The 14,443-nt window shown below is 41.8% G+C and overlaps 1 protein-coding gene across 2 annotated transcripts in view; it reads left to right on the plus strand.

Moving 5' to 3' along the window:
• The window catches only part of ACSS2 (acyl-CoA synthetase short chain family member 2), a 44,718-nt gene that overhangs the window by 21,718 nt on the left and 8,557 nt on the right, over window positions 1-14,443 (plus strand). The window contains exons 3-8 of one of the 2 annotated variants that reach the window (XM_020894003.2): window positions 8,898-8,989; window positions 9,209-9,312; window positions 9,507-9,579; window positions 9,857-9,932; window positions 10,094-10,208; window positions 10,988-11,026. In XM_020894003.2, coding sequence (XP_020749662.2) covers window positions 8,898-8,989; window positions 9,209-9,312; window positions 9,507-9,579; window positions 9,857-9,932; window positions 10,094-10,208; window positions 10,988-11,026 — 499 coding nt within the window. The remainder of the gene's footprint in view (window positions 1-8,897; window positions 8,990-9,208; window positions 9,313-9,506; window positions 9,580-9,856; window positions 9,933-10,093; window positions 10,209-10,987; window positions 11,027-14,443) is intronic. The other variant, XM_020894004.2, reaches the window with a different exon arrangement.

The raw sequence follows: 14,443 nt of genomic DNA on the forward strand, positions 1-14,443 counted from the left end.
TACAAACATCATCACAATCTATTTTAGAACATTTTCACCACCCTAAAAAGAAACCCCATACTCATTAGCAATCACCCTTCATTTTCTTCCAACTTTCCTTGCCTCAGGCCTAGGCAATCACTAATCTATTTTTTGTCTCTCTGATTTTGCTCTTCTGGACAGTTCATATGAATGAAATCATACAATATGTGACATTTTGTGTCTAGTTCCTTTCACCTTTTTCAAGGTTCATCCATGTTGTAGCATGTGTGAATACCTTATTCCTTTTTATACAAAATAATACTCCATTGTATGGATATACCACATTTTATTTATCCATTCTTCAGTTGATGTATACTTGTATTGTTTTCACTTTTTGACATCATGAATGATAATGCTATGAATCTTTGTGTACAAGTTTTTGTATGGGTGTATGTTTTCAGTTCTCTTGGGTTATTATAGTTTTACTAAAATCCACACTTGGTGGAGCTTAACCCCACAGTTCTCAGGACTCCTGCACTTTGATTTTCTTCTTTCTGCTAATCCTGGGTTTTGGAAGCATCACTCCCCTTTTGTAGGCCAGTTCATTTAGCAGGAGAATGCCCTGAGGCATATAGACTCTAGAGCTGGCCACAGGTGACTGTTAATATTTAAAATAGATTAAATTAAAAATTCAGTTCCCCCACAACATTTTAAGTGTTCAGTAGCTATATGTGGCTTGTGGCTACCATATTGGATAGCTCTGCTTTACAATAATAGTGCTGCTAAGTGCTAAGTAACCTCCAGGCCATCACTTCCCATCTGTGCATTTGGTCTCTCATCTGTGTGTAAGAGTGGTGAACATCAAAAGCCCTATCTTCCTCTGGCATTCTAAGTGATTTATGATTCAGTCTTTGGTGTTTGCCTCCTCCCACCTCCTCCTCCAACCCTTTTCCTTGTTCAGCCAGGAGTATCCAGAGGGAACATTAAGCTGCTAATGGGTCAAGCTATGTTGCTCCCACATCCTGCTCCCTTGGTGAATGGGAAAGTGAATTGAGGGTATACTTATATCTAAGTGCTTCACATTTGTGCAGTGCTTCATGGATCATAGAACACATTATTTCCTAATTTTCCCAAATCAAAGAATCTCAAAACTGGAAGGGTCTTAAAGGTCATCTGAAAGTTCACTGAACACGAATCACATGGGTTGCTTATAAAATGAAATTCCAAGGACCCCACTCCCTTGAGAATGATCAAATAGATGACAGGGTTTCCCTGTTCCAACCTCCACAATCCTACGCTTCTGGACAACCCTGGCATTTAGAAAAAGTGTTAATCACTCAACTGTGTTCGACTCTTTGCAACCCCATGGACTATAGCCTGCCAGGCAACTCTCATGGAATTCTCCAGGCAAGAATGGAGTGGGTAGCAATTCCCTTCCTCAGGAGATCTTCCTGACTCAGGGATCGAACCTGGGTCTCCCTCATTGCAGACAGATTCTTTGCCATCCGAGACACCAGGGAAGCCTGACATTTGGAAAGGCTTTCCTTATATTGCACTCTCCCAATTGACCTAGCTCTTCCAATTATTAGTTACAAAATACTAATTTGTTTCTTTCCCATAATAATCCTTCAGGTTCATTCATTCATTCAGAAAGTATTTATTGAGCACCTATTATATACAAGGTTCTTTGCAAGGTGTTGGGGATTCAGTAGTGAACAAGAGTAACTTGGTCTCTGCCTTCAGGAAGCTTACAGTCTAGTAGGCGAGACAGACAATTAGCAAAAAACCCAAAAAAACAGTAAATAAATAAGACAATTACAACTTGAGAAAAATGCTATAAAAAAAAATTTTTGTGATGAAGAATATCAGGAAGGACTGATGCTGATCATGGAATGCTTCACTAGGGAAGTGACAGTTAAACTGAGATCTGAAACATGAGGTAGAGCAAACCATTCGAGGAGTTCAGGAAAGATAGTAAAAGAACATGACATGTTCTCTCAGTCAGAAGGCTAATGTGTTTGGAGTCTGGTGAACAGAATGGAACAATGGCACATAATGAGTTGGAGAAGATACTATGGCCTGGTCTGTGTTTATAATAGATCATTTTGGTTTATGTATAGATTGGAAGGGGGCAGGAGTGTAGTGGGAGGCCAGTGTGGGGTCACTGTGGTCATCCAGGCAAGACATGAAGGTGGCTCATACTAGGGTGGCAGCAACAGAGATACAGGTATTTGAGACTTACTATCAGGTTTCTCATTATATTCTCACCTCCAGGCTAAACAGATAAGTCCAGTCTTCCTTTTATAACAGTTTTGACTCCTCTCATCTGGGTACTTCTCCTCTGGAAGACCTAACTCACTGGAGTAGATCCTGCCTTCTGATGCTTTAGTGAGGAACCCAGTTTTCCCCATCTGTTTTTTGTGTTGTTGTTTTTTTTTTTTTTTTTTTTTTTTTGCTCAGCTCTTTCCTCCTATCTTGTGCTTTATTTTTCTGCTAGTTTAGGGAACTAAAATCTCCAGTTCAATGACTATCCTCATACAAAGAGAAAGAGCTGCAGTCTTCCCTTGTCATTAATTAGTTATACATGTTTCACTGATTTGACCATCAATCTTAAGTATTTACTGTGCCAGCTGTACTTAGAAAAGACAAAAAGGAAGAAGACACAGTTCCTTCCCTTCAAGAGCCCAGGGTATAATGAGGACAGTAAGGCCCCAATAAATGTAATACAAGGTAGAACCAATAGACCACAAGGAAAGTGAGATAAAGGGGCTTGGAAGGAAGAAAGAATTTTCTGCTTTGAGGTAGGTGAGGAGAAAGAGAAATTAGAGAAGACTTTCTGGAAGATGTTACCTTGGAGTATCTGGGACTGGGGGTGGACAAGTGCTTTTTTATATGGCGTGGTCAAGGATGACCTCACTGAGAAGCCAACATTTGAGCAATAACTCAAGAGATAGGGAATAAGTCATGTAGCTCTCTGGGGGAAGAATACTTAAGAATACTCAAGTTCTGAGGTTAAGTGTGATTGGTGTTGCCAAACAGTAAGGAGGCTATGTGGCTGGAGCAGAGAGGTGGGGAGAGGAAGAGAGAATGGGAGTATTTGAGGACAGAGATGTAATGAGGGAATACATCATGTAGTAGGTCAGTGTGAGGACTTTTACTCAAAATGATATGGGATGACATCTGAACATTTTGATCAGAGGAATGACATGATCTGACATACTTAATGGTGACTTTAGACTATGATGGTAGTAGATGTGAAGGAAGTAGTCTAATTCTGAATATATTTTGCATCAGTAATGGATAATAGTGAATATGGAGAGTATAAGGATAAGCTAGTTGTCGAAGTTTTCCTTAAAAAAAGATTATATACTTTGAGCTGTCCCATACCATATGGCTTCCAGGTAAAAGGGAAGTAGCTGGGTCTGCTGCAAGTGTTCCCAATCTATAGCCCATCAGCTAAATCTCTCATTAATAGTTTTGTTTGACCACAGTGTTTAAATTTAAAGTTAATTGCATCACTTAAAATTTAGAAACAGATTTCAAGTCTCTCTTGAAAAACTGGAAAATTGGGCAGTATTGAGACCTTATTCCCAGAGGGCAAAAGTTAATAGGCATCACGTTTAAGTGCTAGATGCCTCCTCTTTCCAGAGCATGTATTCTCAAGTTTTCCAGTCCCCACACCTCCCTATTTTCCCCCCTAAAACTGTCATTGTGCACATGCTGCTGTTTGCTTTTTTCTTTTTATTTTTTTGATACAATAAAATATTTTATTTATTTATTATTCAAATTAAAAAATTATGGAACATTCCAAATATATAAAATGTAGAAATTTATATTATAGACACTCACTTGTTCATTTTATATACTTAATACATAGTGATATTTCACCTAGTCTTTTTTAAATTGAAGTATAATTTGCTTACAATATTGATTTTAGGTGTATAGCATTGTGATTCAATATTTTTATACATTACAAAAATGATCATCAAAATAAGTCTAGTTACCATCTGTCACCATACAAAGTTGTAGTATTATTACTATATTTTCTATGCTATACATTACATCCACAAGACATTTATTTTATAGCTGGAATTTTGTACCTCTTAAGCTCCTTCCTCTGTTTCACCCATTCCCCACCCCGCCTCTGCCCCCAGCAACAACCAGTTTGTTCTCTGTATCTATGAATCTGTTTCTGTTTCATTATGTTTGTTTTTAAGAGTCCACATATAAGTGAAATCATAGGGTATCTGTCTTTCTCTGATTTACTTCATTTAGCATAATATCCTCAAGTCCATCTATATTATCACACATGGCAAGGTTTCACTCTTTTCTTATGGCTGAGTAATATTACATTGTGGGTGTGTGTGTCCCCATGCACATGTGTGTGTGTGCGTGTGCACTCCCTCCCCTCTCCCAATAAGCCAGGGGCCCCAGCCAGTTGTGTATGTCAGAGAAAGAAGACACTGGGAGGAGTAAGGTGCCTACATCAATAATGTATAACTTGAGTACAGAGCCAGGGAGAGAGACGTACACTCGTGTGTGTGTGTGTGTGTGTGTGTGTGTGTAACTGGAAGTGGGCTCAGGTAAGCTGTTCTTATATTCTTGTATAGGTTTGTTCTTATCTGTGCCTGTGCACCTTCTATGTACCAGGCTCTATTCTGGATATCGAATCTTATTGCTAGGGATGTAGCAATGAACAAGACAGACTAGGTCATTGTTATCATGGAGTTTATATTCCAGTGAAAGACACAGATAATACACAAATGAATAAAATACATAAGCTAATTTCAAATCAAAGAAAATAAAACAGAATAATGTGATAGTTTCTGGAGGGTGCACATAGGTAGATAGGTAAGTGTGTGGTGCATATACTTGCAGATGGGCCCATGTTCGAGTCCTATATCCATATATTAATGCTATTTGTTTCTATGTGTGCAAATGAGCAGTTCCTATATCTGCAGTGTTTTCTATACTAGTATACATGTTTCTACGTATGCAGGGGTACATAGGTCAGTATACATATGGGGACACGTATGCATGGGTGTGAGGTGTACGTCAGCATTTAGCTGTAACTAGAGATGTCCCCGTGTGCCACTTGTCAGTGAGCCAATTAAGGAAGTGACTTTTTTTGCATCCGGCATTCAGGGCCATTTGCCAGCTTCCTCTCTCCCAGCTCCTTCCCACTTTAGACAGCTCTCTGTGCTTTTCTCCTCTCAGCCCTAGGAAGGCGAAGCCAATGAGAGGATAGTGACTTAACTCATTGAGCCAGGAGCTGGAAAGAAGCTGATACTCTTCTGTGAAATTGCCAAAGACCTGGCTTCCCTGCTAGTCCCTGTCCTTCACACTATGAGGAGAAACAGTCCTGACTTGAAGTCAGAAGACCAGAGGATCTGTTCTTGGCTCTGCCGCTTATTATTGTGACCTTGATCAAGCTCCTACCTCTCTCTGGGTTTTAGTTACCTCCTTCGTAAGTTCTCTGGGTGGTAAGGAAGGAGAGGAAGCACAGTGACCCTTATGGAGGGCTACATGGTGCTGCCCAAAGGAGGTGGGAAGGCATTCTAAGCAGGGGCATTGGCATGATTAAGATTGTGGAAGTGGCACTTTGTGTATAAGCAGAGCCAGGAAGAATCTCCTTTGAATAAAATTCAAATTTCTTACCATGCCTACAAAGCCCTATGTGATATGGCTGCTGCCTACTTCTGATTCTTACTCTCCTTCTTGTTCACTCTGCTCCAGCCATATTAGCTTCCTTTCTGTTCTTTGAATAGGCCAAGCTCTTTACTACCTCATTGTTTTTCCAAATTTTGATGTTCTCTTTGCCCAGGATACTCTTCTCAAGAACTCATACATTTGCCTACTCTCATTGCTCAGGTCTTAGCTCAAATGTCACCTCTCCAGAGAGAGGCCTTCCCTGACCATCCTACTGAAAGAACGTATCCTCTAGTATTTACCAATATTTAAAATGTCCATATCTTTGACCCAACAGTTTCACTTCTAGTAATTCATCCTACAGATATATTTTCAAGTTAGTAAATGACATATTAATAAAGATACTCATTGAAATTTTTATTTTTTAAATAAATTATGGCACACACAAATAGTGGAAGAACATTATGTATATGACAAAGAAAATGAAATAGCACTTTAAGTCTTGATGGAAAATGGTATCAAGATATATTGTTAAATTTAAAAATTAAGTAAGATGATCAAGCTCTATATTTATTGAATGCATATTATATTCAATACAAAACAAGATACAGAAAAATGTATATTGTACGCCACCATTTGTATAGAAAAAAAAAAGAGAGCATGTAAACATAGAAGCATGTATATATGTTTGTCTAATAGGCCTGTCCTGTGCTTAAAGCAGTTCTTTCCCACCTCCCCATTCTATGCTTGTTTGGGGACTATGAAGTATTTATTTCTCTTCTGAACAGAATTAAAATTCAGTTTTCAAGTTCGTTTAAAAATTTACATGTATTTTTAAGTTCAGTTCAGTTCAGTTGCTCAGTTATGTCTGACTCTTTGTGACCCCATGGACTGTAGCATGCCAGGCTTCCCTGTCCATCACCAACTCCCGGAGTATGCTCAAACCCATGTCCATTGAGTTGGTGATGCCATCCAACCTTCTCATCCTCTGTTGTCCCCTTCTCCTCCTGCCTCTGATCTTTCCCAGCATCAGGGTTTTTTCTAATGAGTCAGTTTTTCACATCAGGTGGCCAAAGTATTGGAGTTTCAGCTTCAGCCTCAGTCCTTCCAATGAACATTCAGGACTGATTTCCTTCAGGATTGACTGGTTTGGTCTCCTTGCAGTTCAAGGGACTCTCGAGAGTCTTCTCCAACACTACAGTTCAAAAGCATCAATTCTTTAGTGGTCAGCTTTCTTAATGGTCCAATTCTCACATCCATACATGACTACTGGAAAAACAATAGCTTTGACTAGATAGACCTTTGTCGGCAAAGTAATGTCTCTACTTTTTAATATGCTGTCTAGATGGGTCATAGCTTTTCTTCCAAGGAGCAAGCGTCTTTTAATTTCATGCCTGCAGTCACCATTTGCAGTGATTTTGGAGCCCCAAAAGATAAAATCTGTCACTGTTTCCATTGTTTCCCCATCAGTTTCTATGAAGTGATGGGACCGGATGCCATGATCTTAGTTTTCTGAATGTTGAGTTTTAAGCCAGCTTTTTCACTCTGCTGTTTCACTTTCATCAAGTGGCTCTTTAATTCTTCTTCGTTTTTCTGCCCTAAGGGTGGTGTCATCTGTGTATCTGGGGTTATTGATATTTCTCCTGGCAGTATTGATTCCAGCTTGTGTTTCATCCAGTCTAGCATTTCTCATGATGTACTCTGCATATAAGTTAAATAAGCAGGATGACAATATAACAGCCTTGACGTACTCCTTTCCCTATTTGGAAACCAGTCCATTGTTCCACGTCCAGTTCTAACTGTTGCTTCTTGACCTGCATACAGATTTTTCAGGAGGCAGGTAAGTTGGTCTGGTATTCCCATCTGTTTAAGAATTTTTTGCAGTTTGTTGTGATCTATACAGTTAAAGGCTTTGGCATAGTCAATAAAGCAGAAGTAGCTTCCCTCATAGCTCAGTAGGTAAAGAATCCACCTGCAATGCAGGAGACCCAGATTCAATTCCTGGGTTGGGAAGATCCCCTGGAAAAGGAAATGGCAACCCACTCCAGTATTCTGGCCTGGAGGATCCCATGGACAGAGAAGCCTGGCTGGCTATAGTCCCTGGGGTCACAAGAGTTGGACACGACTTAGCGACTAAACCACACAACCACAGATGTTTTTCTGGAATTCTCTTGCTTTTTCTATGATCCAATAGATGTTCCAATTTGATCTCTGGTTCCTTTGCCTTTTGTAAATCCAGCTTGAACATCTGGAAGTTCTTGGTCCATGTACTGTTGAAGCCTAGCTTGGAGAATTTTGAGCATTACTTTGCTAGTGTGTGAGCTGAGTGCAATTGTGCAGTAGAAGTACTTATTTAAAAATCATAAAATTGAAAAATAATACTGAAAGGAATATTCTTATTGTTAAATTTTTGTATACGTCTGAAAGTTCCTTAAGATATCTTTTTAAAAATTTCTCAGTCATTCTTATGTCATTCTTTATATCTTTCATAATGTTTATCATAATCAGAAATTATGTTATATTTTTACTTGTATATTTCCTGTACCATCATTGGAATATAAGCTTCATGTTGTCAGGGATCTTGCTTATCTTATTCTCAGTGCCTTATTTCTATTCATATATATAGCACATAGTAGTTGAATAAGCAAATGAATCGATGAAGAAATGACTGAAGGAAACCAGGCTGAAACCTAGAAAGGAGAAGGAGGCAAGGCTGAGGAGGTAGACAGCAAGAAGTTGATAGAGGGTGGTGATTCTCAACTTTAAAGGTGCATCAGATTTACCTATTGATTCTTTATACCAACTTGTAGTAAAGAAGCAGATTCTTGGACCTTTTGATTGTGATTCTGAGTTTGGGCTCAGGAATCTACATTTTAACAAGTTTCCTAGGTGACTTGGGTGCTGGTAATCTAGAGATCCCACTTTGAATAACACCAATGCAGTGTTGACATCACTTTCAGGAAGAATCACATTCGTGATACCATTTCTCCTTAATACATGCCTCGAATGGAAGAGAGAAGACCATGATCCCATTTTATCAAATGAGGTTCAGAGATGGCAGTGCATTTTCCAGTGACACATAGCTTGTGTATAAAGTATATCTTGTGAGGCCAGTGTTTCTGACCAGTCAGTTCAAGGTGTGGTGGCAGATGGCTCACCCTCACAGAATATTCCCAGGTCTTGGTGTTACTGAATGGATTTTATGACTGTTCCTATTTTTGTTTGTTTGTTTGTTTGGGGGAAGAAGTCATACTCCCTAATGACTGGCTCTTTCTGATACATCTCAGGGAGGGCAATGAGCCAGAGGAAACCACCCAGATCACATACCAAGAGCTTCTGGTCCAAGTGTGTCGGTTCAGCAATGTTCTCCGAAAACAGGGTGAGTGTGGGGATGTAGGGAGAGGACTGGAGAGCCCAGCCGGGGGGTATCTGAGGACTTGGGGGAAATTGACAAGGAACAGAAGGAATCTGCTAACAGAGGAACAGAAGGGGTCACCTGGGGGGGGAGGTGGGCGGGTGGTTGATAACTAGATGAGAAAGAGCATGTAGCAGCAGGTGGGATCCACCATGGTCCATGATCTGTGTCCTTTACCTGCAGGCATTTGCAAGGGTGACCGAGTGGCCATCTACATGCCCATGATCCCGGAGCTCGTGGTGGCTATGCTGGCATGTGCCCGCCTTGGGGCTCTCCACTCAATTGTGGTAGGAACTGGGGCTGGAGAAAGGGGCCTGGAGGGGGTTAGGGCTCAGGAGAAGTAGGTTGAGCCTGGATGATGGAGGACCTTAAAAACCAGACTAAGGCACTTAGAATGTTTGTGTCATAGGTTCCTTATTCCTTTTCTTGTTCACTCGATCTCTGGGTTGCCCTCTTTATCAGTCTTTCTTCCCTTTTCTAGTTTGCAGGGTTCTCTTCAGAGTCTCTTTGTGAACGGATCTTGGATTCCAATTGCAGCCTTCTCATCACTACAGGTGACTAATTCTCTCACCCCTCCCCCAAAATCCCCACATTCAAAGTCTTGGTCTTCAACTAGCTAGTTGGTATTTGAGACTGCTTAGCATAAAGGGTAGGGGCAGCCTACTCTATCTCCCGGTTCCACCTCAGCCTACCCTCTGTTAGCTCAAATCACCTGGAAGATCCAGAGACAGGAGGCCTACCCAGGAAGGACTGAACATTGTACCTGCTAGGGATAGAGGGGTAGAAGTGTGGTGCCTTCCTAAGGCTTGGAATATCTGTTGCTCCCCAAAGATGCCTTCTACAGGGGGGAAAAGCTTGTGAACCTGAAGGAGCTGGCTGACGAGGCCCTGGAGAAGTGTCAGGAGAAGTAAGTGTGTTTGGTCTGCTGGCTACTGCCCTGAGTTGACTGGGCATTTCCCCAGTGCCAGGTCTCCTTTGTCCCTCCTACCCTAGATGGACATGGGTGGGTCTCGCCAAATTCTCTTTTGAGCCAACCAGCCCACCACTTCAGGCTTTTCTTTCCTCCAGGGCTTTCCCAGTGAAGTGCTGCATTGTGGTCAAGCACCTGGGGCGGGCAGAGCTGGGCACAGGTGACTCTCCCAGCCAGTCTCCTCCAATTAAGAGGCCATGCCCGGATGTGCAGGTGAGTCTGGTACCATTATGCCCTCCTCTGGGCTCCAAGTGGCTCCCTCTTGCTCCCCAGGAAGTTCCTGATGTCCGTCTTTGTTTCCTTATCATGATGCTGAGGATCTAGGAGCAGTCCTCGGAATGGCTTCCCTGGCAGGGCTCTGGAGCTAGGGGACTTTGACCTTGGATGTAGGTAGGGAGCTTTGGGAACTTAGCACAAGAGATTGTGAGGAAGACCCCTGTGCTGGTTGGAGTATTCTGATGGGCACAAGGGACCTTTCGGGATTGGGCTTGGGTTAGGAATGGGCTGACCTGGGTGACTATATGTAGTCATCTTAAATACTGGGCTTTGGTTTGGAGTGGGCTACTTGTGTGGTCCCATCATGGAAACACCAGGATCTGCCCCCAAAACGTGGCCCTTGATAGCTTTGGATACATGCTTCTGATGGAGAAGCCCAGTGGTGGCCTCCAGGTCTAAGGGGCATGAAGGATGAAAGCTCAAGGGTTCAGAAGGACAGAGGGTTTCTGAAATTCTGTGACTTGAGAGGCTTTCAGTAGTCTTAGAGCTAGACAGACTTCAGTCTAGTCTAGGAACATTGGAGACCCCTGTCAGCATTCGGGGTTCTGAAGGTATAGAGGCTGTGAACAGGATCAGGAAAATGGAGGCTGGGAGGACCAGTGAGGGAGGAACCAGAGGGAAAGGAAACAGCCAGAGGTTTGGGGCACACTGGCCCTTCCCTCCCCTTCCCCTATCCTTGGACCCTGCTCACCAGCCTTTCCGTGGGCTCTTAACAGGGTAAGCCGAAAGAGAAACCCAAGCACATCCATCTCCAGGTATCCACCTCTGCGTTGCCTTGGGCACTGCTTTCCTGCATGCTTGTTTGCTCTTTGCCTGTTCGCCCCATTGAAGTGACTGCCAGACCCAACCCCCTTCTCTCTGCCCGTAGGTAGTCTAAGTCACTCTGAAGGGTCATGAGACCAAATGCTTATTGCTCTGAATTGGCATAAAGCATGGATCTCAGGGAGGTAGCAACAGACATCCCATTTCACTCCTGCTTCTCAGGACCATTGTGGGAGAGAGGACCAAGCAACCTGTCAGAAAGTTTTTACTGTGCACTTAGCTGAGACAGAACCAGGAGAGACAGGAGGAGGAACAGGCAGAGGAGATGCAGACCTTGACCTTGGGAATCACTATCAAGTTGGCAGCGAAGAAGTTTCCTAAATATATTTATAAGCTACTTTGGGATTTACAAATTACACATAAACTCTGATACAATTAAGTGCTAAATTGAAAAAGTTATATTGTAGGTGATTCTAAGAAGAGAGATTCTTAAGTGGGGACTCACAGCTGATTAGTATAGGGGACTCAAAGCTGATTAGTATAGGGGAGAGACTGGGTTTGGAGTCCAGAGGCCAATTTTTAGCTATATGACCTTAAATGAGTCACCCATTCTCTCTGGACGTTCCTTATCAGTAATGGAGACATGATAGTAAATGCTTTAAAGGAACCTCTTTCCTTACTAAAACAAAACATAAAAGCCACTATTCCTCTGAGTTTTACCATCCTCATAGGATGTCTTACTCTAAATCTGCTATGATCAACCTCTTAGGCTAATGGTAAATATAATGTGTCTTTTCTCTATTCTCATTAGCGTGGTGGAGACGGATCTGAGTCCCAGGGGAAAATGTTTTCATTTGAAAACTCAGGCAAGAACCTAAGACTTTTCTCTTGAAAGAGGAAACAGATTTAGTGGTTAGAATATAGGCTCTGGAGTCAGACCACTTGGGTTCACATCTTGGCTCTGTTACCTGCTATATGGGAACTTGTGCAAGTTTCTTAAGCTCCTTTACTTCAGTTTCCCCTCCTCTAAAATAAGGATAAAATTGTAGCTACCTGACAGGGTTTTGTCAGTATAGGTAAGGTGTTCGACACATAGTAACTGCTCCATAAATAAATGTTATTTTTTATTATTTCTAATACAGCAGACAGGCTGACATTTCTAAAAGGGAGTTTAGAAAAGAAAGAAACTCTTATAATTCTTAATACCAGGGGTTGTTGGACCACAGGCTCCTGGAATTTTATTCCTTGGAGGTAAAGAGAGTCAGTTACCAAAAACCCAAAGACCATAAAAATCGGCTTACAAAACCCAGGTTGGTTGGCCTGAGAACTGTAGTCAAAACTGGAAATCTTGGCAGAGCTCCAAACCTCTCATTCTTAAGCAGTCTTCAAGGGAGGGCCTGTTACAGTTGGCAGGAACCTTCCTCAACCATATTACCTATAAGCTTCCTCATATTCCTCTCTCACACCTGGCAGCTGCCCTCCCTGCTTTCCTGGTCCAATAACAAAGGCCAGCTCCTTGATTCTTATTTCAGAAAATTAAAACCTTTTCCTGGTTCCAAGCCCTGGGCCCTCATAGGTATACACCTAATTCACAACCAACATGTGTGCCACTGATTGCTCTCACCCTGCTTCCTGGTGCCGGTTATCAGCTCCACACCTGGAGTACCCACCCCACCCTCCTTACCCACACCCACAAAGGAAGCAGTTTTACAAGATTACAAGAGTCCCCTCATTGCCACAATGTAACTGTGCTTTGCCCTTACATGTACCTAGTGCCTTTTCTGTGACAATCCACACCGTCACCGTAGACCAGCTCCATTTGCTCAAAGCACTATTGACACACTTATGCTTAAATACATCAATGCCCTCATCTCAAGTAGATCATCTGGTGGGCAAAAAATTATTCATGTGACAATGTATGTTTAAATCCGTATGGCTATTCCAATTTAAAAAAAAAAGTGTGTATTTTTGTGTTTTCTAGCTTGTGGGGACCTTCTCTCTGTTCTTTTTCTTCTTAATGGTGTCTCTCTTGACCTGGATTTGTCATGCTTATGTGCTAGAAACTTCCATTTCTCCAGAGTAAGAGACAGATAGTTCAGAAAAAGGAGAATGGTAATTTTATAATTTATCAAGGTATGTGCCTAACACTTTGGGGCTTTTAAATCAAATATACACACAATAAATTACTATATAACCATATAATGAGAGGAGTAGGATGTTTTCTCTTATACTATCATGTCTACCTGCCAGCTGGGACTATAGAACAAGGAGGTAATGAATATGAAACAGTTTTGTAACAGTTAAACCAAACCCACAATAGTTTCCATCATCACACTCTTATTTCACCTCCCAGAGGAGTTCAGTGGAACTGAACTAACTTTTCACCTTCCTGACATTCATCAGTCTTCTCTACCCCTCCCCCAGAGAATCCAAGGCTTGATGTTTACTAGGTAACAGTTTTCCTTTGATGTTTCCAAAATCCTGTGAGACTATCAGGGCAAGAATGACTATCCTCATTTTAAAAATGAGTACCTTGAGGTAGAGTGGCTTGCCCATGGTCATATATATCTAGGAAGTGGCAGAACTGGGAATCAAAATCCAGTGCAACTTTGGACGAACTCAGGGAATACAACTTCACTCAGCAAAGAGTAGACTTAAAGGTTTTTCAAACAGGTGGTATAATTCAGAAAGTAAAACTGTTTCAAGGAGAGTTGAGAAAAATTTCAGGATGACAGATCTGAAAGGCACTTCAGTATTAGAGGGACATCCTTCTACTGGGAAAAATCCACCTTGATCCTTTTCCACCAACTTAAAGCAAAGTTTCCTGCTGAATGGAACCTCAAGAAAGTGTCTTTGTGAGAAATCCATTGGTACCACTGGTATAGGGGCAGAGGCAGAGCTGGAGTAGGAACCTTCAGATGTGGATGATGTCCGGACATGCAAAAAAAGATGCTTGGACCAACATCTGTTGACTTCTTTTGCTACTAACTATTAGGATCAGGTACCCACCTCACCTGCAGGCTCTGACTAATTCTGCATTTCTGAATTGTGTGGTATCTGCATCACTGCTGATGAGCCACTAGTCCCATATGTATGTAAGTACATATGTGTGTATATAGGCCTGTATATGCATATTCATTCATCCAACAAAATTTTACTGAGTGCCTGTTGAGTGCTAGGCATTTTACTAGGTGTTGGAGATTTAGGGGGGTGGGCAAGAAAGACATGCCACTGTACTCAGAGGTAACTATCTGGGGAGACGATAATCAAGAAAACAGCTAAGTAAAATAACTGGAAATATGTGTTCTGTGGTAAAGAAATAAGGTGGTGTGATCAAGAATTATAGCAGGGGTGGGAATTCCTTGGCCATCCAGAGTTAAGAATCTGCACTTTCAGTGCTAAAGGCCCAT

This window comes from Odocoileus virginianus, chromosome 9, assembly GCF_023699985.2.
Source record: "Odocoileus virginianus isolate 20LAN1187 ecotype Illinois chromosome 9, Ovbor_1.2, whole genome shotgun sequence".
In the NCBI taxonomy this organism is placed as follows: domain Eukaryota; kingdom Metazoa; phylum Chordata; class Mammalia; order Artiodactyla; family Cervidae; genus Odocoileus; species Odocoileus virginianus.